Genomic DNA, 27,084 nt, shown 5'->3' on the forward strand with positions numbered 1-27,084 from the left:
GGAGCCTAGAAGACAAGATGTGTGCTACAAAGGGCAGAGCTGGAGAAGTGACACAAGCCCTTAGAGGAGCCCAAAAGATTGTGAGTTGGATCCCAGACATTGGACGGTTGGAGTTTGATTTTTGCTTTTGATTGTGACTGTGCCCTGATATTTTTCCCTCTTGAAGGAAGAAAGTATTTTAGTGGAGCCTGCAGTTAAAGAGACTTTGAATTTTAAAAGATATTGGATATTGGATTGAACTTTTAATATGTAAAGACTGTGAGACTTTCAAAGTTATTTAGATCTTGGGGATGAATAAGAAAGTAAGGGTTGAGGCTTAATAGTATGTATTTGTGTGTCAAGTTGACAAGGGGTCAATTGTACTGGCTGGTTGTATGTGTCAACTTGACACAGGCTGGAGTTATCACAGAGAAGGGAGCTTCAGTTGGGGAAGTACCTCCATGAGATCCAGCTGTGGGGCATTTTCTCAATTAGTGATCAAGGGAGTAGGGCCCCTTGTGGGTGGTGCCATCCCTGGGCTGGAAGTCCTGGATTCTATAAGAGAGCAGGCTGAGCAAGCCAGGAGAAGCAAGCCAGTAAGGAACATCCCTCCATGGCCTCTGCGTCAGCTCCTGCTTCCTGACCTGCTTGAATTCCAGTCCTGACTTTCTTTAGTAATGAACAGCAATGTGGAAGTGTAAGCTGAATAAACCCTTTCTTCCCCAACTTGCTTCTTGGTTATGTTGTTTGTGCAGGAATAGAAACCCTAAGACACCAGATATCTCCAACCCTAACATCCCTACCATTAATTCTCAGTCTAACCCTCTTACCAATTCTAACTCTAACCCTACCTTTGTAACAAATTCCTTTAACCCTCACAACCCTAACATTAATCCTCAGTTTAACCCTCATACCAACCCTAACCAACTAATTTGGTTAATACATGTAATACTATTCCCTCTCTCCATTACCTTCTAACTCCAAATTTCTAAACCTTTGAACTACCAATTTCAGAAATCATTATGGAAAAGATTCACATTGTAAACCTTAGTATATCCTTAAATAAAATAAAATCATTTTCTCCACACACCATGGTTAAATATATTAAAATAAACTATACTAAGAACTTATTAAAAAAGAAACAATGTAGTATTAACTTTTATTAATGTTTTTAGTTTGTGCATCATTTACAAGGAGACTCATGCCTTCAAAAGCATTCCTACTCATAAATAGAACAAGAAACTCTTAAGTAATTAAACCCTAAAGCATGCACAAAAATTTTATTCAGGTTTTATAAGCAGAATAAATTATAAACCTTTATTTGAAATTATTATTTGGGAATGTCAATTTTTTTGAGAATGAACATATTTCCTAATAGGAAATAGTTATATACTTACAATGAATAGTGCTCATAAAAATGTTCTAGAAAGAGTATTTGTGTTATGCCTGATGAACAAAAGCAGTGTTCCTATGTGCATTAGATTATTTTTTTAAAAAAAATGATAGCATGAATGTGGAAGGTTCCTGATTACAGGACACATAGATATTCAAGGCACATGACTAGGCTAATAGTTGGCTGAGTTCAAAATACTAATTTATTATTTCATTGAGAAAAGAGTAAAATGTAGTATCACTTCTTCAGTGATGGTTCTCCACTTAAGTTTTACCTGTTGATAAATAAACGCAATTATATCTAGGACAAAAATTTTCTTCTTCTCAGATAGACACCAACTACTAAATGACTGATGCTAAAGTAGGTGAAGCAGCATTACACTCAAATTTTCAAATATGTATGTTAACATATTTTGTATTATTTCTATATCATTATACCATCTATTCTCTTTCAGGTTTTATAATTATTCAAAAGTAGGCAGACTGAAGAATTAGTTAAACCATAAAGAAAGATCAAATCATTATTCAAAAGAAGTCAAGTCCAAATCCTGGAGTTGACTTTTGACTGTTTGGGTTTTTCCCAGAATAGAAAAAAAATCTCACCGTACCACATTTTGTGAGGTTAAAATGCATGCATTTTTAGTATGGCTCCATTCTTTTTCTTTGGTGACACGGAGGTATTTGCCTTCCCTCTCTTCAATTATGAATTTTATTAACAACATGCTTGTCCCAAATATGTACAGAAGAATATGTAAAACCCATAATCCTCAACTTAATCTCAGTTCAACTTGGTAATGGATAAACAGAAGGTATTAAACTATGTGCAGTATGAATAAATAATATAATGAACTTTATTTCAAAAAGTGAATGCTAGGAGAAAGGATAATTCTTGTGCTTCTAATGGGCTATCAAAAGGTTTCCCACCTTACTGAAATAAAAATTCAATGTTAAACTACATTACTTGTATGGGCTCCTGGATATAAGCAGCACTAACAATTTATTACAATTCTTAAAATTCTCTATTTATTATTTTGAAGCACCTAAAATTCTCCCATAACAAAAGAGACTAAAACGAGATGTTAGTAATACAATCCATTTCCCAGCACTTTGTGTGAACATACTAAGTTCCTAGACAGTTTTAGCAGACAGGCCATAAGTTTGGCGGTCTTCACCTTGGCAAAAATCTTTGTATATTAAAAGCAAAAATGTCTTTCTAAGTAGAAGGTCCTACTTAACAAACTAAAGAAACAAATAAATGCCCTTTCTCATGTGAATAATGATTCAATATGAAATTCATTAACATAAACCATATGATAGGCAAAGATTAAAACAAGAAAAAGAGAAAAAAGATTAAAGAAACTGGCATTTTCTGAGAGCAGTGAAAAGCCAGAGTCACGTGAATTGCATTTATCTTCTTTCACTCTCATATCCTTGGTTAATGGTAATTTTTTCTTTCTTATTTCTTCACACAGCTTGGCCATGTAAACCCACCACAGAGTGGTGACACAATGATATAGATGAACACCTGCAAGGAGAAAGAAAGCAATTTTAATTACATGACTCTATCACAAGCTTCACAGATCTCATTAAAAACTACCACTACTAGGAGAGTAATAGCTCTTCAATAATGTAACAAATAGTGAAACTATATAAAAAATAAGTATTATGAAGGCAGATTTTATTATTTTCTTTTTAAAAATGTTGGCGTTTAAAATATGGTAGCATGCAGTTTCACAGCTCTATAAACCATGAAACAAGTGTATGTACACACTACGCTTCTTTGATCATGACTGGATCAATGCAAAACACATCACATATCTAACAAATGTTAGTTGAAGAGATGAAATCACATATTAATTTCTATATAATTCTGTTAGTAGACTGAACTGGTTGAAAATTTTACATACTAAATGTGTGTCTGTGTATATACAGGTATGTACACTTGTCAGTAAGCAGAAGTCAGAGGATCCTCAGTGTCTTCCTCTACTGTTTTCCTATTTATTTTTTGAGACCAAGGCTCTCACTGACTATGAAGCTCAACTTTTCAACTAGGTTGTGTTACTAAACAAGCTCCCAGGATCTACATGTCTACACTGGATATGCTCGGGTGACAGGCATCTATGACTATGTCTAGACTTTTAGGTAGGTGTTGGTAGATTTGGATCTAAGTCCTCTTGCTTACAGAGCAAGAGACATCTCTTCAACCTGAATTTTATTTATCTCACTATGCATAAAACTTCTTAATGGGAAAAAAAGACTTTAAGTGGAGGACGATATTTAATGCTGATTTCACAAGAAAAGATATTTCCTGGTCATGTACTTTATAATTAAATGGTGAATGTAGGGTTCTTTAAGAGTACTGACTGTCCTTCCAGAGGTCCTGAGTAAAATTCCCAGCAACCAAATGGTGGCTCACAACCATCTGTAATAGGATCTGATTCCCTCTTCTGGTGTGTCTGAAGACAGCTACAATGCACTCATATATGCAAAATCAATCAATCAATCAATCAATCAATCTTTTAAAAAAAGATGAATGTGCCAGGCAGTGGTGGCGCATACCTTTAATCCCAGTACTTGGGAGGCAGAGGCAGGCAGATTTCTGAGTTCGTGGCCAGCAAGGTCTACAGAGTGAGTTCTAGGACAGCCAGGGCTACACAGGTCTCGAAACAACAACAACAACAACAACTTCCCCTCCAAAAAAACAACAAAAAAATGATGAAGTCATAATTGGAGTGATAATCATTACTAAAGATTCCTAGCACCCAATTTCTTAAAGAGTCAAAAATAAGCTCATATACTAAAGAGAGAAAAACTTACAATTGATACAATGATGATGATGATAGTGAGCTTGATATTCTTCATACACATGGCTCGAGCAAGATTTCTGCTGGTAGTTTTGAAAGTGACAGACTAAAAAACAATCATTAGTTGTTTTATTCTTCACACTGACTATATGAATGATTTGTAGTAACAACCTGCAAGTTTTTATTTTAACTAGTTCTCTCACTTTGATGGTTCTAAGGATGGAACCCAGGGCCCCAGATCATAAAAGATAACAAATACAGAGAGAATGTCTTGTGCTATGTACTGTCAATAAAAAATTTACCTGTCAATAAAAAATTTAAAAAAATCTATGGCCAATGAACTGAGGCAGGAGGTGAGACTTGCGGGGGGAGAGAAGGAGTGGGGTGGAGGTGTGGTTCATTGGCCATAGGTAATGTATAACCTGTGATACTGGAAGTATGTGATCTGCTTTTTGATTTTGATTGTATAGGGGATTACAGTTAAGAGACTGCATGAATCTCAGAAAAGACTTTAGACTTTTAAACACTGTTGAGACTGTGATAGACTACTGGGACTTTTGAAGTTGGACTAAATGTATTTTGTATTATGCTATTGGTAGGTATGACCACCATAGACTCATGTTTGAATAAGTCTATGGGGGTCAGGAAGTGGAATGTGGTGGTTTGAATATGCTTGCCCCATGGGAAGTGTCACTATTAGGAGGTATGGCCTTGTTAAAATAGGTGTGGCCTTGTTGGAGGAAGTGTATCATTGTGTAGGCAGGCTTTGAGGCTTCTCAAGCTCCACCCAGGTGAAGAAGAGAGGCTCTTCCTGGCTGCCTGAGGAAGACAGTCTCCTTCTGCCCACCTTTGGATCAAAATGAATTTAACTGGTATAGGATTATGCACAAGTAACATTCTTCATTGTTAATAAGTTGGGGGTTACTAGGTTACTAGGTATGCTTTTCTATATTATTATTAAAATATTTATAGGGAAAATAATTTTATAATGTTTAAAAGGGTGGTCTGTTCAGCTACCCATCTGAAGAAGTCAGATACAAGCATGTAAGTAAATCCAAAGGTATAGCGGATGCATGTTAACAACAGTAGGTAGCTGTGATGCAACACCAACAATGCTCAAATATTACCTTAATTATTTCAAAAACACTGAAGCAACTTGCTAGTATTACTGAACTGTTAAACATTAAAGTAGCATGTTTTAGCTTATCTAAATTTTAAACTATTAAAAAATATTAAAGGATTTCCTCTTTTTAAATTACACAGATGTTCAATTAACTTTATTTACAGAGTAGGGATCCTCCCCTCACCCCAGATTCTAGTGGTACCTAATAGCATCCTTAGGCAAGAATGCTTAAAATGTTTAAAAATAATTATGCAGAATCCTAAGAATATCAGATGTTGGTACTCATTAAGAAAAGCAAGTGTGGGTAGTAGCATCTCTCTATGTCTCAGTTATTCAAAAGTAATTTTGTTGCAGTCTCTATATAACATGATTTTGAAGACAAGGCTACTATTACTGCATTGCTATCAAATTCCACAGTACATATTTTGTTTTGATTTTTGTTTTTATTATTTTGTGTGTAGGTGGGTGGGTATGTATGTGTGTATCCTGCACTAGCAAATTGCTTTCCAGCATACATATATGTTTAAAGTTAAGCTGTTTGTTTGCACATTTCCTGATTTTGTTTGTGCTGATTTGCTACTACTGCATCTTGTGGATCATCTGGTTCTGCAGTTGTCAACAGTGCTTGGAATGACAACAGCATGCAGAAAGTCATTGCTACCATCTATTGGTTTTTCAGGATATCTAAACAGGTATCCCCTCTGACAGAACTAATAATTAGGATGCCATATTTTAATGATAAACCAGACTTTATGTGACTCTTTGAATGAGCAATGTCTTCAATGGGCTCTGGCATTTGAACACAAAGTTCCCAGTTAGTGACACTGCTTAGGGGTGTCTGGGAGTTGTAGCATTGCTGAAGGAAGTTTGTCACTGGGGGTAAACTTTGAGAGTATACAGTCTTAGTCTAGATTTCCAGTTCTCTGTTTCACAATATAATCTGTTTCCTACTCCTGCCACCACAACTTACTTTTTATCATGCCTCCTCACCATAATGGACTCTTTACCACTCTGGGCATTTTATCACAGCAATAGAAAAGTAGCTAATAGCTGGGCGGTGGTGGCGTACGCCTTTAATCCCAGCACTTGGGAGGCAGAGGCAGGCGGATTTCTGAGTTCAAGGCCAGCCTGGTCTACAAAGTGAGTTCCAGGACAGCCAAGGCTACACAGAGAAACCTTCTCGAAAAACAAACAAACAAACAAAAGGTAGCTAATAAAATGGAAATGTTTCCAGTATTTTAATCTCTACTTGGTATCTTACTCTTCATATAGTATGTCTTTTTTATTGCTGTGAAAAGACACCATGACCTGCTCCACCATTTCTATTACCACCACCACTTCCACATGAACATAGCTAGTGCTGCCCCTGCCAACACATTTCCCCTCAGTGTTGGAATCCCCACCATATCCAGCCACCTAAATCTCTAAATGGATCTAAGGCTAGCTCCACAAGACAGAACCAAGCCTAGTATGTTAAGTAGGCCCCAAATCCCACAGATGGTTAGGTCATAGGCATGAGGGGGTAACCTAATATTATTCTGAAAAATGGCTATAAAGAATAAACTGCCCCCTAAGTTCTCTTTATATTAGTGTGTCTCCCAACCCATACAAGAGAAGCTTCTTTTTACAACATATTGTGATTAATAAAGTGACTCATAAATTGGTTAGTATGCACACAATAATAGACTGTGGACTGCCCATCTCTAAATGGGACATCAATATCACACTTTCTCTTTCATAAGTCTCAGGGAGCATCATGGATGAGGGAGTAAAAAGATTGTAAGAGCCAAACATATTGGATATCTGCAGCAAAACTCTTCTTGACAGATATGACAGAGCTGTTGAATGCATGGACTCACAACAGTTGTGAATACATGTACTAGACTAAAGCAGCCAAAATCCAAGCATGGATGAGGGATGGGAGAGGAGCTCATGAAATCCCACCCTCAAATAAAGACCTATTGTCAACTGATGGCTGTTAGGGGAAAAGAGTCAGTTTTCTTTAATGATGTCATCCATGAGAGGCTGCCTATGTTCCTGTAGACTGTCCTATACCAATGCATATACAGGTAGCACTGAATGGACTCAGCACACAAAGTTGGGAGAGAGAAACATGTGAAAAATAGGGGATGAATTGGCACGGATGGAAAGTGGGGGTAGCACTGATCAAAATGAGCTATAAGTGTATATGAAATTTTACCACTGGGAGGCCTGCTCTTTTCTAAAGGGAAATGGAGAAGGAGTAGATCTGGGGGACAGGGAAGGTGTGTGGTGGGGAGGAAATGGGAGGAGAGAAGGGAGGGGAAACTGCAGTTGGGATATATGAAAGAACAAATAAATAATAAAAGAAAAATTTAAAAATATAGAAATTAAAAATCTTTATTTCTTCTAATTACCACATACTTTGATGAAAAGCTTATAAAATGACACAAAACCCAACAGTTGTCATACAACCTCCTACTACCTGACATTACTAAATATCAATATTAAAATTAACACTAACAAAAGTTCAAATACCTGTTAAAACATAACATGTATCATGTCAAGCATTTTACATATAGTTTAATTCTCAGAACTCCATGAAAAAGGTATATTGCAATTTTATAGACTATGACAATTGAGGTATTAAGAGGTTAAGTAATGTGTTAAGGTCATACTACTAGAAAATGGTATTAAAATCCAGACAGTCTGATTCTAAAGTTCAGGCTCTTAAATCACTACAGTCTTGTTGCTAGTCACAATCAACATGAATATGATGTTTTATAGTCATTGTGATATTTACAGTATAATCACCTTGGAGATATATATGCATGTCTGTGATAAATTGTCTAAAGTTAATTGAAGTAGGAAGATCCACCTTAAATATGGGCAGCATCATTTCCTGACCTGGAGTTCTGGACTGAATAAAGAAGAGAAGCAAGCTAAGAGTCTGCAAACATTGCTTTCTGCCTCCTAAATATGAGGCACGATATGATCAGCTGCCTCAAGATTTTATTTCTATGATTTCCTCACCATAATGGACTAAACCCCCACACTGTGAGCAAAAATAAACTATTCTTTAAGTTCCGTTTATCATTTATTTTGTCAAAACAATGAAGAAAGTAATTAATACCATGATTAATCAATCACTGATTGCTTTTAATGTGAAAAATTTAAATCTGTTAAAGATCTCCACATATTTATTTTTTCAAAACACTTACAATAAACTACATAAAAAATGTAAAGAAATATGTGAGAGTAGAAAAAAGTAATTAATGGCATATTTCAACCTATGCCTTTGGCTTGATATAAGGAAAAGATCAAGCTAATACTATAAACATAAAAGGATTCACAATGAGTCATACCCAGCCAAAACTTCAGCAGAGGTACATAAGGTGATGAATTATCAATCAAAAAACTTTGCTTCAATGCAAAGTTTTAGCAAATTATTTTTGTATAATGAATATAATTTTCTAAAAAAAGCTTCATTAATGGCTACTGAGAGACTGGTTGTTTTGCATGTCTCATTGCTACCTTTCTTATCACAATATGATAATATCATAGACATGAGAAAGGAAACAGAGAAACAAACCACCTTAGTATAAAATTTAAGACCATTCCCATATTATCTTAGCCATCAGTGAAATTATTCTAATTCCCTGGGAAAAATATATTCCATACTTACTGAATCCACAAGGTTTTCTGTTTTATCTATCAGCAATTCCAACCTTTCTCCACGTTGAGCAACCAAATCTGAAAATATTTTTAGATATAAAAATAACATTTTAATTAGAAATAAAGAAACCCACCTACCAAAGCCAAGGCCCTAAAACTGAGATCCAAATTCTAGGAAGTCACTATTTGACTACAGAAGAAAAGCAGCTGACCCCAATTCAAGACAACAGGTAGCTGCAAAAAGAGACAACAGACAAGCAGTTTCCCAAACAACTTATTTATGGAAACAGGTAACTTGCCCATTCTGTCCCTAATAAACACCTCTACCCTTTCCCTATCATTACACCACCCCCACCCCAGATTGGAGACTATAAACTGTGTTCTTTTGAACTCTGGTCATTGAATGACTGGGTCCTTTGCCCTGATCATAGTGAGGTTAGAACTCAAGATGGCACCTCTTTGGCATTAGACAATGCACACTCTAGTTTTTTGAGGTCATCTAAATTCCCATTTTTATTTCTTCCTGTAAACTTAATCATTACATATCCTTAAAATACATATGCAGTTTTGAGGCCAGCAAGACAACCCAGAAGGTAAGATTTTTTTTGTCACCAAGCATGACAACTAGAATCTAATCTCCAGAATACACATAAAGGTAGGAAGGAGAAAAAAGGCTCCACAGAGTTGTCCTCTGATCTTCACATCTACACTGTGGCATGTACCAGGTACCACACATAAATAATTTAAGAAATTAAAATATGAATATAATAAGAGACTGATTCAATAATTTCAAAACTCTGCATTGGAAAAATTAATGCCTAGATAGCTTTAAAGATGAATTCTACATAAAATATTTCAAGAAAAATACATACCAATTTATCAGGTATGTATTTTTCTCAAAAAAATCAAAAGAAAGGAATATTTTTCAACTTATTATATGGGTCCAGTATTATCTTGGTATTAAAGTCAAACAAAGACATCACAAGAGGATCCAGGGTGTGGCTCACTTGGCAGAGTTCTTTGCTAACATGCATAAACCCTGGATTTAATCCTTAGTACTTCATAAACTGGTACACACCTGTAATCTCAACACTATGGAGGTCAAATCAGGGTGTGATGGTTAGTTTTAATTGACAACTTGACACAACTTAGAATCACCTGGGAAGATAGTATGAATGAAATATTGTCTAGATCAGATTGGATTGTGGGTATATCTGTGGGGAATTGTCTTGATTGCCTTAACTGATGCAAGAAGACCCAGTCAAAATATGGGTGGCAACTAGTCCTTGGTTTTTGGCTGAGACATATAAGAGAAAGATAGATGAACACTAAGCATGCATGCATTTGTTTTTTTATATTCTTCACTGTAGATATGATGTAACTGACTGTTTTAAGCTACTGCCTTTGTGATTTGCTGCTATGATAGACTGTAACATGAAATTATAAGCTGAAATAAACCTTTTCTTTTCTGAGATTTTTCTCAGGGTATTTATTAAAATAACAGAAGTAAAACAAAAATGCAGGAGAACCAGAATTTCTAGATCTTCCTTAGCTAAATAAGTTTGAGAACAGCTAGGGATACAGAAGCCTGTCTCACAAAAAGGAGACTATAAATGGAGAAAAAAAGTAAGCTAACAACCCCTGACACACTCCCATACTCCCTGCCCTCTCTCATAGTAGGATGGGCCACCATGGGCTGGTGACCCTGGGTTCTGTAAGAAAGCGGGCTGAACATGCCATAGAGAACAAACCAGTAAGCAGCACCCATCCATGGCCTCTGCATCAGCTCCTGCCTCCAGGTTGCATAGCCCTGCTTGAGGCCTATGATGTAGGAGTATAAGCCAACTAAAACCCTTCCTACTCAAGTTGCTTTTGTTCATGGTGTTTCATTGCAGCAATAGTCACCATAACCAAGACACTTTCTGATACACAGGCCAGGGAAGCAAGTAGGGCTATCTGCAGATCTTCAATGTTTCCTTCTTTCTTCAAAAATCCAATCTCCTAGTCTCACTCCTAGCTCTATAACAGACCACCTGCTGTGGCCTACCCTCCTTTTCTGCCCCCATTTTAAAGGATCACACAGATATTCCCCTCCAATATTCTTCCAGCCAAACCTTCCAGAGGAGCAAATAGGATAGTGAAGAAGGTAGGTGAGCTTCAACTCTTCCTTCCTTTCCTGCAAGTTCAATACCCAAGTCTCATCCCCAGCTCTGTAGCAGACTACCTGCTGTGGCCTCTCTGCCTCTATTCCCAGGGTAATAAGCAGATGATAATGAAAGAACCTCCTACCCTCCCTCCAGTGGACCCCCCTCAGCCTCTCTCTTCTAGCTGTTTCCCATTCCTAATTGCCAGTTTCCAATACCTAGGAACATACTGAACCAGGAAGCCCCAATGTGATACTTAGAAACATTCCCTACCAGGCAACACAGTCACCACACCCTCCTAAGAACCAGAGAGGGCAACAGAAACCAAGGAACAAAACACACACTCAACAAAGGCAAGACCAGAATCAGTACCTAGGTCAGTAGCTATCAACCTGTGGGGTCATAAATCAGACATCCTGCATATCAGATATTTATATTACAATTCGTAACAGTAGCAAAAGTATAGTTATGAAGAAGCAATGAAAATAATTTTATGGTTGTGGTGAGCATAATATGAAAAACTGTATTAAAGGTTCATATCACTAGGAAGGTTGAGAACCACTGTCCTAGATGGTGAAAGCAAAGAAGGCTGTTTCAGCTTCTCTACAGTAATCTGACTAAAATCTAGTCCATTGTTATTTGTGTTCATATGAATGAAACTATACCATTGAAACATACCTATGTTTCTGACCATTATTCCTTTCAGTTCATCCACTTGTGCTTGAGTCTCCAACACTCTGTCTAGGCTCTTATTCTCGGAGTGATGCTTCTACAAGATATTAAGTTTTAACTTGCAATATTAAGGCATTATTTATAATAATCAATAAAGAATAACAATCTATACTGAAGAATGTTATACAATTATGGTTCTATTATATAAAAGAAACATATCTGAGAAATAGTTTTAGGTTTAGAAAAAATACTGGCAATATAAAATTTAAATGCATTTTAGTATAAATATTTTAAGTAAAATTCAGTGAATGTGTTACAGTATATGAAATATATAAGACTCTTAGGACAGAAGTGAGGGGATATATAATCTGTGCTTATAAAAGAAGTAAGGAGAAATTTAAAAATGACTATAGTTAGGATGAAGAGGGATGGGATAAGATAAAGGTACCCTTGATTCTTCACTTCTTTAGTATTATGAAATAGAGGCATGCTCTCTATTCTGTTCTTTTATCTGTTCTTTTATCTGATGTGATCACAACATTGGCTTCTCACAAGATCTAGAATCTAAAACACTGATGATAGTATATATTTTGATATTATTATTCAATGCTAACAACTATAAATATTACAATATTATTTAATCTACTATAAAACTGATATTTTCATCATCTCTATTTGTTATAGAGAGGAAATTAGTAATTTAAAGGATCAAACACAGACTGGAGTTAATAACAAACCATTTAATAGTTTTGCTTCTACTTAGAATGTATTTAAAAATAGGAAAAGAGAAAGTAATTAAAAATGTATAGTTTTCCATAGTCACAATGAAATTATAGTTAGAGGTTATGTCTTTATACTCAATCTTACGGATAAAAGAAAAGTATTTTGAAAGATGCTGACCATCATTTATATCATGAAAATGCAGATTAAAAACACAATGAGATGCTAATATATACCCACTAAAATGGTTAGAATGAATGACAGACACAATAAATGTTGACAAAGATACTGGAACTGCTAATGAGAATTTAAAATGGTACAATAACTTTGGAAAAATAGTGCAATAAATTTTTAAGTTACATATTACTTACCATATGGCCCAGAAATTTCATTCCTAGCTATTTACCAAAGAAATAAAAACATATGTCCACACAAAGACTTGAGATTCACAGAGCTTTACTCATGACAGTTAAAAACATTGCAACACAAATATCTAGCAACAGATAAATGGGTAAAACATTATCTATACAGTATTGCTCAGCAGGAAAAGAAAATATGCTGATTTACTCAACATGGATAAGCAGTATAAGCATTATAGTGAGAGGAAAAAAAACAAGACCCACCAGAATACCTACTTTCTGACTGTACTTAAAGAAAAATCTAGAAAAGACAAAACTAATCTACAGAGATAAAATATAGATCAGTAATTTGTTGGGTTAGAATATTTGGGTTGGTGACTTACTAGAAAGGGGGATGGGGAAAGTTTAAGGTAATGGAAAGACTTTTTATCTTGATTATGGTAGCATTTCAGAGTTACACACCATCAATTCAGTTGACAATGAGGAAGTTATGTAGATGAACAGATTTTCTCATGACTAATTTGAGCTATTCAAAAATCAAACTTACTTTATGGATGAAAAAAAGGTTTATATATAGGTTAAAAGGCCAGTTGACATGTTTAGTGGATTTAAGCTTATGAAAAAAAAAGAATAATGATGCAAAAATACTCAATAAAATTCTTGCAAACCGAATCCAAGAACACATCAAAACCATCATTCACCAAGACCAAGTAGACTTCATCCCAGGGATGCAAGGTTGGTTTAATATACGAAAATCCATTAATGTAATTCACTATATAAACAAACTTAAAGAAAAAAATCACATGACTATCTCTTTAGATGCAGAAAAAAGCACTTGACAAAATACAACATCCGTTCATGATAAAAGTATTGGAGAGATCAGGAATTCAAGGTTCATACCTAAACATAATAAAAGCAATTTACTGCAACCAACAGCCAATATCAAATTAAATGGAGACATATTTGAAGCAATCCCACTGAAATCCTTGACAAGACAAGGATGCCTACTCTCCCCAAATCTATTCAATACAGTACTTGAAGTATTAGCTAGAACAATTAAGACAACAAAAAGAGATCAAGGGGAAACAAATTGTTAAAGAAGAAATAAAGGTATCACTATTTGCAGATGATATGATAGTATATACAAATTCTACCAGAGAACTTCTCCAGCTGTTAAACAACTTCAGCAAAGTGGCCAGATACAAAATTAACTCACAGCCTTCCTTTATACAAAGGGTAAACAGGCTGAGAAAGAAATTAGGGAAACAACTGCCTTCACAATAGCCACAAATAATATAAAATATCTTGAGGTAACTCTAACCAAACAAGTGAAAGACCTATATGACAGTAACTTCAAGCCTCTCAAGAAAGAAATCAAAGAAGATCTCAGAAAATGGAGAGATCTCCCATGCTCATGGACTGGCAAAATTAACATAGTAAAAATGGCTATCCTACCAAAGGCAATTTATAGATTCAATGCAATTCCCATCAAAATCCCAACACAATTCTTCAAAGATATGGAAAAAGCAATTTTCAAATTCATCTGGAAAGGCAAAAAAACCCAGAATAGTGAAAAATATATATTTTTTTGAGACAGGGTTTCTCTGTATAGCTCTGGCTATCCTGGAACTCACTCTGTAGACCAGGCAGGCCCAACTCAGAAGTCCGATTGCATCTGCCTCCCAAGTGCTGGGATTAAAGGCGTGCGCCACCACTGCCCAACTCAGAAAAAAATTCTTAACAATAAAAAACGGCTGGGGGAAATCACCATCCTTGACCTCAAGCTTTACTACAGAGCAATAGTGATAAAAACTGTATGGTATTGGTACAGAGACAGACACATTGATCAATGAAATAGAATTGAAGACCCAGAAATAAAACCACACACTTACGGTCACTTGATCTTTGACAAAGACACTAAAAATATACAATGGAAAAAAAGGCATCTTCATTAAATGGTGCTGGTCTAACTGGCTGTCTGTATGTAGAAGAATGAAAATGGACCCATATTTGTCACCTTGTACAAAGACCAATTAGCTTTCTACACTAGAATGAACCCTTTAAATCTTTTAATGGGGAAACTTTATTATGTTGTGTTCTACAGGTCAGGGCCCCTAGACTCATGGTGTTTGAAGGTAATAAAGAAGAAAATATAAATCAAAACACTATGACCTGAGAAAAACCTTACCAGTTGTGCAGCCAAAACACTCGAAAACTCACTATTCATGGCATAAGGAAGTGCAGTCTGTGCTCTTGAACCATAAGTTGTCTGGAACCTCTTCTTTACTTCATTCAAAAAACTGAAGGCTCGAGAACGTTCAAAATCCTGTAAAATGACCAATATTGTACTCATATTTACAAAGTAAACAAATACAAGTGGCAGACTGGTAACAATACAATAGGTAATGTTTACTAACAAATGATTCCATGTGGAAGAACCAGAATTGATCCTGTTTCCTAGATCAGGAACCAAAGACTCCAAAAGACAACTGACTTGCCATACATCAAATAGCTAGTAAACTAAAAAGCTGAGAGCCAAATCTAAACTAAATACAACGGTATGTAGATTATTAACTCAGGGGTCAGAGACTGATTTTTTAATTCTTGCAGTTCTTTCATATAATCTATTGCAAGAACCAATGGGGCTGGCAAGATGGCTCAGTGGGTAAGAGCACTGACTGCTCTTCCAAAGGATCCACACATGGTGGCTCACAATCACCCGTAATGAGATCTGACGCCCTCTTCTGGTGCATCTGAAGTCAGTTACAGTGAATTACACTGGAGCACGCAGGGCCGGCAGAGGTCCTGAGTTTAATTCCCAGCAGCCACACATGATAGCTCACAGCCATCTGTACAACCATAAATAAATAAAATAAATCTTAAAAAAAATGAACCAACATAATGAGATAGTCAATAAATCCATAAAAATAGTATAGTTTGAGGGCTGGAGAGATTGCTCAGTATTAAGAGTGCTAGTTGCTCTTTGAAAAGATCCAAGTTTGGTTCCAGCACCCAGGCTGGGCAACTCACAACTGAAATCACAGCTTAAGAATTTTGCTGCTCAGGCTGGAAAGATGGCTCAGTGGTTAAGAGCACTGATTGCTCTTCAGAGGTACTGAATTCAATTCCCAGCAACCACATAGTGGTTCACAACCATCTGTAATGAGATCTAATACCCTCTTCTGGTGTGTCTGAAGACAGCTACATTGTACTCACATACATTAAATAAATACATACATATGTACATACATATATAAATATTTTTAAAAAAGGAATTTTGCTGATCAACTTTGACCATTTGAGATTCTATGACAATTTTCATCTACTCCAACATTTTCACATCAGTCCTTTTAGATAAAGCTGGACTTTATTGTGAAACCAGAGCTAAAAGCCATTGTGATGATCAATGTAATTGAACGTCATTTCCACTTAGTTTAAACCAAAGTTTAGTTAAACCTTTCTAGGTCCTCTGCATATATGTTATGGTTGTTAGCCTCCTACTTTTGTGGACTCCTAACAGTGGGAGTTGAGGTAGCTCTCATTCTTTTGTCTGCTCTTGGGAACCTTCTCCTCCTATTGGGTTGCCTTGCCCAGCCTTGATAGAAGGGTTTGTGCCTAGTCTTACTGTATCTTGTTATGCTGTGTTCAGTTGATGCCCCTGGGAGGCCTGCTCTTTTCTAAAGAGAAATGAAGGAGAAGGGGAAGTGGGGGGACACTGGGAGGAATTGGGGGGAGGGGACTGGGAGGAGTGGCAGGATGTATTAAAACAAACAAAAAAATCTGAAGACAAAAATAACAATCATAAACACCACTTTCAACATACTGTATGTTGATAAATGTTCAGAGAGATTAAGCAAAAACTATCAAAACTGACCTGAATTATACATATTTAAGTATCAAACTTTGTCATAAGATGCTTTTTATATCAAAAGCAAAGTGTTAAAAAAATTTCTATACCCTTTGTATTACCATTACCCACCATCGGTATAGATAATTAATAATTGGCTGCATTAATATACATAGTGAAATAGAAATATATCATCAAGTTACTTACATCATCAGTGATACAAAGATACACAATCCTGTCTTGGCAGATGTAATGAAACAAATAACTGTAGAATAAAAGATATAAAACTTATTGTAGTTTTAAGCATTGCCTACTTTACTTCTAAGTTCTAGCTATATATAAGCCATGTCAAACTTCACTATAGTGATTACAAATACAATCCATTTTCATCTTCCCCTTCCTCATGCATTTCTATCTTTGGTTAAACTAACAGGAATGAATAAAAGAGAAGTTCTCTTTCCTAAATATAATAACATGCATCTACCATTAAAATGCTAGCTAGAAAAGCATAATTGGATTCTTAAGGCCTAAAGGAGAGATGATGTCTTAGAAGAGACACACAATTAGTTAATTCCCAGTGGCCCATAGGGTTTTTGTTTTTGTTTAGCTTTTCCTGGCAAACATATTCAATAGCAAATTCTCTGTACATTTGTCATGCATTTGAGTATCTACTTTGAGCAAGTGAATGTGCAGGATAGTAAGGATACAGACTGTAAAACCATCAGTTCCTGTTTTTTGGGATCAGAGTACAAGGAATTATAATGCAGTATGGCAAATAAGTTGATAAGGAAATTGAGGGTATTATATAGTATTCTAGGGACATAGAGGAAGCAGGTAATGGGCATTTACCAAAGGGTAAAAGTGATATTTGATCTGAATTCTAAAGAATAAGTAAAAGATGCAGAGAGTCAGCCAAAAGTATACAAAAGTGCAGAATTAGGCAGTGTAAGAATGTAGATATAAAAGAGCACATACTAAATATTGGAGAGTAAAATCTGTTCACATGACAAAAGTACAAAACATACAGGAAAAAAAGTAATAGCCTAGACAGATGATAGTGGTAAAGTAAGTAGATACTGGATTATATAAAAATTTTATAAACTGCTTTGAGAAAAATTCAAAACAGTTTTGCTTGGAGCAGGTAATGTTAATTATATGATAATATCTGAAATCAGTGTGTAATTCATCACCTTAGCTCCAGTCCTACATATGCTTCCATCTATCATACTTAATATTTTAAAAACATGCTCTGTCTTCCTGAACAGATTTTTAAAAACAAGTATGGTAACCATACACCCATTAAAGGTGAGAACTATTACAAATATTATAAAGAAACAAAGAAATTAACCCCTAATAGTAAATTGTTAAGTATGGGTACAAAACAAAATCAAGGACTAAAGTAGTAGAAGACAAAGTCACTGAAGAAAAAATGGAGATATAAGAAGAATGAGCTGACAAACTTGTAGAAGACAGTAAATATTTGCTGAGGAAATGAAATATAATTCTGAAGTTTTAGGTTTAGCTGACTGAGTGCTCAGTGAAAATATTCCATATATATAATGTGGATGTTTTAATTTTGGTATACGGAAGTAAAAGTTATCTTATTGAGATGACAAATATGATTATGTGATTGAAATCAGGGCAGAGGGTTAAAAAGAAAAAAAATCCAGTAAACCTCACCTAACAAACTCCTAAAAAGGAGGAACAGGTGAAGAAAACTTGATTAGAAATCACAGAATATATAAAATATTTTCTTCTACTAAAACTTATATTGTACTTATATTTCCTAGCTTCCCTTGTAGCTAGAGATAGTTATGTTACTAAATTTTGACTCTAATAATACTAGTGGAAGAAATATTCCCTTCCTCACTCTAAAAGAATTCCATATTTTTTTCCAGCATTTTCATAGGCACTGATTAGCAACAATACATTGTAAGCATGCAATGTTTTGAATAAACTATAAATCCATATTCACAAGCCACTGAGATTATTTAAGCCCCATTACAATATCTGGCCCCCCAAACCTAAACTGTTAAGATGTAGACTATAAAACCTGTTTATTTTTTGTTGTTTTTAAGATTTTACACACACACACACACACACACACACACAGTAGATGTTTACAGATACACAGAAGAGGGCATCAGATCCCATTACAGATAGTTGTGAGCCACCATGTGGTTGCTGGGAATTGAACTAAGGACCTCTGGAAGAGCAGTCAGTGCTCTTAACCACTGAATCATCTCTCCAGCACCTATAAAACCTGTTAAGTTCTCAAAGATGACACATTCTTTGACATTTATAGAAGTCTGGTAAAAAAGATGAGTTTCTCCAAGAAAGTAGAATCACTAACCACACCCCATTCCAAATGGTTGTGAAGTAATTATTTGATCACCAATAGTAAGAAATGATTTCTAGCCAGGGCTGGTGAGATGACTCAGTGGGTAAGAGCACTGACTGCTCTTCTGAAGGTCCTGAGTTCAAATCCCAACAACCACATGGTCAGTCACAACCATCCATATTGAGATCTGATGCCCTCTTCTGGTGCATCTGAAGACAGCTACAGTGTACTTATTTATAATATAATAAATAAATCTTTGGGCTGAGCAAGTGGGGTCGACCAGAGTGAGCGGGGTTGACCAGAGCAAGCAGAGGTCCTAAAAAGTCAATTCCCAACAACCAGATGAAGGCTCACAACTATCTATACAGCTACAGTGTGTACTCATATACATAAAATAAATAAATAAATCTTAAAAAAAGAAATGATTTCTATGTTTTCTTGTTATTCTCTTTTATAAATAAAAGTTTGTAACTCTCATTTTAGTGATCTTGTTCTTATTTCAACATTGTTGATGGGAGGATGATAGCAGGGAAAACATGACTTGTTCTGGTTTGTTCTTTGTTCTTTTTTTTTTTTTATGACCACCAGGCCATAGGACTCCTAGACCAGATGGAAAGGACTGTGCATCACCCAGGAACTATGGACATACATCAAAACACAGCAACTAGATGAGTCTTTAGAGCTAGGTATGTTCAATATTTGAGAAGGAAAGTTCATCCAGGCATTTTAATGGCTGTCGAAGTAAAATGGAAGACTTAAAAGTAATTTTCTGCTATCATAAATTCTCCAAGAGTAAGAGCTTTACTTAAACCTAGAACCACAGGGCCAAAGATGACAGTTCTTAGCTTCCCATCTAGCTAGCTTGACTACATGACTATAAAGTAAGGAGGGAAAAAAAGGTAAGCAGAAACCTGAAACAGTAAAAAGCAAAGATACTTCTGACCCATGCCTTTAAAAACACCAGAAAAACTACTTAGACATAACAATAATAAAAGAAGCTGTTTTGGCAAAAGTTGGAAGGCACTGATGGCAGAGCCAACCCACTAGCTCTGAATCACTCATGTCTGAACTATTTCATATATGTTAATTTTATATTTCAGTGTCTTTCTCACAGTAGCTTTAACTAACTTATAAAGGGGCTTAACTCTATAAAGTAATAAGGATCTCCTGAAATAAGGATTAAGTATTAAAATATTTTAAGCATCAATATGGAAAGTTAAGATATTTTTTAACATGATTACTAGGATTTCCCATTTATTAGCATCTCTAATATGCCACTATGGTATCCTTATAGAGCAAAAGCTGACATACCTTAAAAACCTTTAGTGTCTTTCCATTGTCTACAAGTAAATTTAAACTCTTAATATACCCTATGAAGCCATGCATCACTTTCTGCTACCCATCTCTTTAGTTTTTAATCATCATCATTCTGAGTACTAGTCACAGAGAATGACTTATAAATTCCATAAATATGACCGTATCACTACTTAATGGTCTGTTTGATGTTCCTTCTAACTAGAATGTCACTATTTCATAGTCTCTACTATACTTATCTACAAATTTCCTCATTAAGCTATAATCTTTATGAAGGCAAATATTACACTTCTTGTTATATCATGTTCACCAGCTAGAGTGCCTATCAATATGTAAATACTATGTTAATATTTACTAAAAAAACGAAAAAAAGGAATTATTTGTATCATTTCATATACTTAGAAAATCAATTTTATATATAACATTTCCATATCTTTCTTTGATATATCACTTCAAGTGATAGAATAAAATAATCATAAGTTAAATTAGTAAGTAACAAAACTTTACTAATTAACAGAGCTTTTTTATTGTTTTGAGATAGGGTCTCATTCTGTGGTTTAGGCTGGTCTTGAACTCAGAGTGGGATCTAGTAGTAGGATAGAGACATGAGCTACCATCAGGCATGGCTTAACACTAGACATTTCCCAAGCTAGTCAAGTTACTGTTTGTCAAATTAATCTACCTAAAATCTGTTTTGACTATAATAAAATTCATTCCTTCCCTCTACCACATGCAGATCAGAACTCACTTGCCATGTGAGTAAGTTAGTTTATTATTTTCAGAAGGTATCTTAGCCAGAATCTGCTCTGTCACCTCCAGGAAGTTTCCTCCACACCAAGCATGTTTGGCAAGGATGGTGGTTCCCCTGGCAACAACAGCAAAAAGAATGGCCATGACTTCAATCTATTAAAAGTAAAAAAAAAGATACAGATTTAGAATATTACTTAGGCATGAACTTTTAAAAGAAAACTTATTTATCTACATCCATCTAGAGATAGTATTGAGCAAGTCATTATAGAACAGAAATTAATGAAAACTTAATAGGAACTAGGGGCACAGCTCAGTGGTATAAAGTATGCTTAGTATGCTTGTAGACCTGAGTTTCATTGTCATCAATGAGGAAAAAAGTGAACAACCTCAAGGTCTTCTACAAGTTTATGACTTAAACTGCTTATAGTTACAAATCAGTGTGAATACATTTATAAATTATAGCAGAAACTGATACTCTTTGGAAAACTATGGTCACAGATAGCAAAGTGGCCTAAAGATACCCCCACAATTCAATGAAATAATCTCATCTTGAAAATTTATCTTAGGAAAATAGTTTAGCAGAGACTAGACTCTGGATACACAAAGATCACTGTTAACAATAACAACAACCCATATTTATTAAGTACTCACACTGTAACAGATATTAGTTTAAGTACTTTAAAAAAAAACCTGAGGCACTAACTCCTTAACTATTTTACACAAAATTACAGAGCTAGAACAATATGGTAATTTAAACCCAGACAGTGTGATCCTAGAACCCACATGGCTGCACACAACCAATAATATGTACATTATATGATTTATGCCTATGTGATATTTACTTCTAATATAAAGGCATTATCCATAAAATCAACCAAATGAAATTCACCCAAACCTTCCACAAAAGGAGAATGGTTTTATAATTTATGTTAGAACCTTCATAAACAAAATATTATCAAAACAAAAGGGCATGAGTTCAAAATTACTTTCCTGACATTTGGATAGGAATATGCTTATTTTTCCTCATATACCAAGCCAGATTTCCCTGCTTCATGGTTTAAACTATAGAAATTAACAAATCAACTCTTCAATGTAATATAATTTAACATGTTCACTTCACCAAGTAAATCAATGGTTCTCCAACTATAGTGAGACTATGAATTGGATTGGGTGGAATAATCTCTTCAAATATGATTTTTAAACCAGAGGGCTGGTTCTGAAAATTGTAGTTAAATAATCCAGACTGAAGAAGCCTAGAAAAAAATAATTCATATAACCATTCTTCATTATACAAAGTAGAAAACGAGTAGTAGTTCTTGGGGCCAGGTAATCTGCTGAGTCACAAATGGAATTTCAGCATTGAAGGACATAGAGCAAAGGCATTCATCTATCTTTTCAGCTCATCTTCTAGTAGGATCTCTTCTTCACTCCTACTGACTAAATAAATTTGTTCCCTGGGGTTATGTCTTCATTATTTTCCTCCTGACTCCTCTGTACATAGAAAGTTAGTTTGTAAACCAATGTTTCATAATTTTTATCTCCCTTGACCTAAAAGCATCCCTTGATCATATATCATTGTGCTGCTATTATTATTAGACTTTTGTCTATATATTATCTTTGCTTCCCTACCTCCTTTCATATTACTATACTCTGGCTTTTGCTCTTAACAATCCAAAATATAATGCTTCCTAAAATCACCAACAGTCTCCTTCTATGCTATAAAATAATGGTCACTTTTCTATTATCACCTTACTTTGTCTCTCAAGAACTATCAATATACTAACTAATTCTCATTTTTGAAACATATCCATGTATTTGGCTTCTTTGGCTTTCTTCTTGATGACTTTTTCTCTCCTAACTCATCAGTAAATACTGAGTTCCCCAAGGGACTGATTCTATGCCCCTGAAGCACAGATGAACTCATGTGGACTCAACATTTAAAATATAATTCATAAAAGATACATTGTATGTAAAAGAATAGGGTCAATGATAAAACCCAAGACACAACCAACAATTGAGGGAAAGATAAAAGAGTAAAGACCCACAAAGAAAACTCAAGAGGACCAATTGGGAAAATGTGGCCCAGAAGCCAGAGAAAGAAAATTTTAAAAGGAACAGGTGTTAGTAGTTGGATGTGTTAGCTCACAAAGAATGAGGACTAGAAAATAGTGACTTCAATTTTATAAGGAAGGAAGTTATTGCCTAGGGTTGAAGAGACATATAGTCAAACAGACAAGAGCAAAAAGAGATACAAAGATAGGAATTCAATTGGTACTTAGATGAGAATGTAGTAGCCTTGGTCACTCTGCAACTTCAAGAAGAAAACCAAGCTTTGCAGCAATATAAAAAAGATTGCTTTCATCAAATGTAACTTTATTTTGTAACAGTTACCTCAAACTGTTTAAAATGCCTAAATAATCCTAAATTGTGTTAAAAATACGGTAATTTGCTCTCTTTAAGTCCTATTACTATTCCATGCTGTGGTTAAACTGTACAGAACAGTGGATTCAATTCTATGTATGTCTAGACTGGACAGAAGTGAGAAATCTGGAGATAATGTCATACAAAGGATGGCTTGGGGAAAGACAGTTAAAAAAAAAGAGAAGAAAGGGGAATGTAAAACAGTTTCTAAGTTTTTAGAAAGTGCATTGGAGTAGAGAGCACACTATTCAGAGTAAAACTGGGAACAGTGGATGTAAGTTACAGAGAAGTAGTGCAGGTTCCCCCCCTCAATGAAAGTAGTTCCTAATTAAAATTTAGATTGCTAAATATTGCATATATACCAAGAGAAATCTGATTTTCTTTCCAGATGTTACTAATAGGAATGTTTTTACTTTCCTGTATTACTTAAAAACTTTTACCTATAGTCAAATCTTGTTTGCCTACACTGTAACTCTTTTGTAGTTAAATATTTATGAGTGTTGAGATAACAGAAATAACTGTGGCAGAAAGAACACTTACTGTGTTTGAAATAAGGAAACTTAGCTCTACTAATTATCAGCACTATGTGACTGTCTAATAAACCACAGATGCTATATAAAATAGCAATCAGAAATTGCACAGAATCATAAGCAAACACAGAAGCAAAAACATGTAATGGAAGTATCAAATTTTCACCAATGCTGTTTCTCCCAATTTTCTTAAACATTTCTCACTAAGGCCAATAGCTATTATCCCAATTCTACTTGGATCTCACTAAGAATTATAAATTATTTTTCTGTGGCAGGCATAAAAATTACAAATAAAAACCTCCAGATGGGTAACCACTGACAGAAAATTATCACCTCAAAGCTCAAAAGGCTAGAGGGCAAAAATCAAGGTGTAGTTAAGTCCATGTTCCCTATGAAATCTGTAGAGAAGAATCTTTAGTCCCATAGCTTCTGGTACTTTGCTAGCAATTACTTGGCTTGCAGTTGTAGCATTTTAATTTTGCCTCTCTAGTCAAATGGTGCTCTCTGTTGTCTTCACATAACATTGTCTACTCTATCCTTATGAGACCAATCATAGTAGTCATGTCCACTCTACTCCAATAGGACCTCATTTAACTTTATTTACAAAATCCTATATGCAATAAAGTATCATACACAGGTATCAGAAGCCAGGACTTTAATAAAACTTTATGGGGGACACAATTAACAGTACTCACTGTTCCTCTCAAATCAATCCTATTCTCCCTTTTCTGTATAATTCACATCCCTTCACATGTACTTCTAAAACCAGCTACCTGTCTTTTGTCTCAGCTGTATTAGAGACTTGTCCTTATAGCTATGAGGCAATCTACTATGGCTTGGATTCAGAGAATCCTGTTGTAGTTAGATGTGGTTGTGCGCATCTGTGATACTAATACTTGGGAAGCAGAGGCAGTATTATCAAGAGTTTAGGGTAAGTCTTGGCAATATAGTGAATTCAAGGTTAGCCTGGATATGATGGCCAAAGCAGTAGACAATGGAGATATGAAACTCAGGAAGAGAGGACTCCTACTAAAGGAAGTCATAATACAAAGGGAGACAGACATAAATAAATGCAATAAGGTATAGGATGAATAATATAGGAATAACCACAATTGATCAAATTAGATAAGATTATATGATTCTAATATTGAATAAAGGAATACCTAGGTACCAATCTATCAGCATTTTCCTCAGTATACTGTTAACATTTCTCCTTAAGAGGTGTTAAAGTGTTTGCTTTATTCTATCTCCCCAATTCTCAGCACAATACCTGACAAAGAATATTTACTGAAGAGTTAAGTGAACTCTGGGTGCATTTAAAACACTATAACTGGTAGATAACTTTATATTCTATAGAATCTGATAAGAAGAGTGGTTTTTTAAATATCAAACTCTCTCCCTAATTCAGGTAACAGTTCATTGATATCCAATCACCAACTCTTTAGTTTGAGACTGTGATAGCTTGTATATGCTTGGACCAGGGAGTGGCACTATTTGGAGGTGTAGCCTTGTTGGAGTAGGTGTGTCACTGTGGGCATGGGTTTTAATACCCTCATCCTAGCTGCCTGAAGTCAGTCTTCTCCTGTTTGCCTCCAGGACAAGATGTAGAGCCCTCAGCTCCTCCTGCACCATGCCTGCCTGGACGCTGCCATGTTCCTGCCTTGATGATAATGTACTCAACCTCCAAACCTGTAAGCCAGCCCCAATTAAATGTTGTCCTTATAAAAGTTGCCTTGGTCATGGTGTCTGTTCACAGCAGTAAAACCCTAAGATAGAGACATAGCAGGAAATACATCAGTGGCATATAAACCACATATATTGAAGCAATAGCCTTGGAACAGATAGCAAAGAACACTGTCAAGCCAAACAATTTTAAAGAAGGGGGGGGGATGTTTAGGAAAAGTTTGGCTATAGACTAATATTACTCTTGTTGCTATCACAAGTATTATTTCTGAAGAATGATCTGAAGTCCAGCCACTCTCACTTTTTCAGGATAGGATTTTATTCTGTCAATCAAACTACCTTGCATTAACAAACATATACCACATTGATTTACTATTCCTATTTATCCCTGTTCCCCAAAAATGTAAGTTCCTATATTAGTCACCTCCTATGCCTTGTTCGCTACCAATGTATCCCATGCACTTAATGGAGTACCTAGTATGTATTTATTCTTTAATAAATATATGTTAAGTACATTGCTTCCAGACATAGCTATTCAAAGGGAAAGAAATCTTCCAAAAGAGAATGGTGATACAGGTCACTGAATATGATTAATAAAATCCAAAGAAAAAGACTTGATAATTCACTGGTTATGAGAGTCAGAGCTATATTAACCAAAGAGCCAAATACATGATCAATTGGTAAATATTGGCCATCAAGAAAAAAAAAAACAAACAGTTACCATGCTCAAACAATAGGTTTGAATGGAGATCTACTACCTACCAGGACTGAAAAAGAGTAATGGCAATATTGTTAAGGGTGTACGGAAGAAAGGGACTCACAATGAAGCATGAACAAGCAGAAGGAAATCATGAAGCAGAAAGTGATATTGGTGAATATGGGTGAAGAGAGGGTTTTTTTTTGGCTACAGAAAAGTAGGCAAAACGCGAATGAGAGAAACTTAATATTTTCGCATCCTGTAATGGCAACTTAAATGACGCGTTTTGACACTAACCCGAGACTTCTTCAGCAGCAAAACATACTTTGCTCAAACTGGACCCGCTCAACAATTAGAACGGTAGACAACAGAGAAATCAAAGCCACCCATGTTCCACCTTAGCACCTTCTAGTTTACACCTCCTCCCTCCCTTTCTCCTTCCCTCCCTCCCTGTCTCCTCACCACAGAAAACGCCCCATTCCATTTACCTGACCGGGTACCCTCTAGCGGGCACTCGGGCTCTTGACTGAGGGGCGCAGGTCCTCCTAGGTCGCCCACTGCCTGAAACAAGAGGCGGATAGGACCTGACGCGGCAAGCTTCCGTGTAAAGCGCCCCGCCTACGCGTGGCCTCCTGGGAACGTGAGCTCTCCTCC

General features: G+C 35.6%; 1 protein-coding gene and 1 pseudogene across 3 annotated transcripts; both read right to left on the minus strand.

Annotated features, from left to right (window-relative positions):
- Nucleotides 1-1,124: 1,124 nt before the first annotated feature.
- Vamp7 (vesicle associated membrane protein 7) lies at nucleotides 1,125-27,084 on the minus strand. 3 transcript variants are annotated; one of them, XM_031346461.1, is made up of 8 exons: nucleotides 26,919-27,084; nucleotides 21,098-21,252; nucleotides 16,902-16,959; nucleotides 15,036-15,173; nucleotides 11,775-11,865; nucleotides 8,963-9,030; nucleotides 4,189-4,281; nucleotides 1,125-2,896 (listed from the first exon to the last, which is right to left on the minus strand). In XM_031346461.1, the coding sequence occupies exons 2-8, from the start codon at nucleotides 21,241-21,243 to the stop codon at nucleotides 2,828-2,830; spliced, it is 663 nt and encodes a 220-aa protein (XP_031202321.1). In that variant the 5' UTR covers nucleotides 21,244-21,252; nucleotides 26,919-27,084; the 3' UTR covers nucleotides 1,125-2,827. The 3 variants fall into 3 exon arrangements, with proteins under 3 accessions (XP_031202321.1, XP_031202323.1, XP_031202322.1); XM_031346463.1 differs by having other exon boundaries at nucleotides 21,098-21,214; nucleotides 26,919-27,078; XM_031346462.1 differs by having other exon boundaries at nucleotides 21,163-21,252; nucleotides 26,919-27,078.
- On the minus strand, nucleotides 4,918-6,381 carry LOC116074226 (annotated as a pseudogene).

This window comes from Mastomys coucha, unplaced genomic scaffold (assembly GCF_008632895.1).
Source record: "Mastomys coucha isolate ucsf_1 unplaced genomic scaffold, UCSF_Mcou_1 pScaffold25, whole genome shotgun sequence".
NCBI classification, from domain to species: Eukaryota; Metazoa; Chordata; class Mammalia; order Rodentia; family Muridae; genus Mastomys; species Mastomys coucha.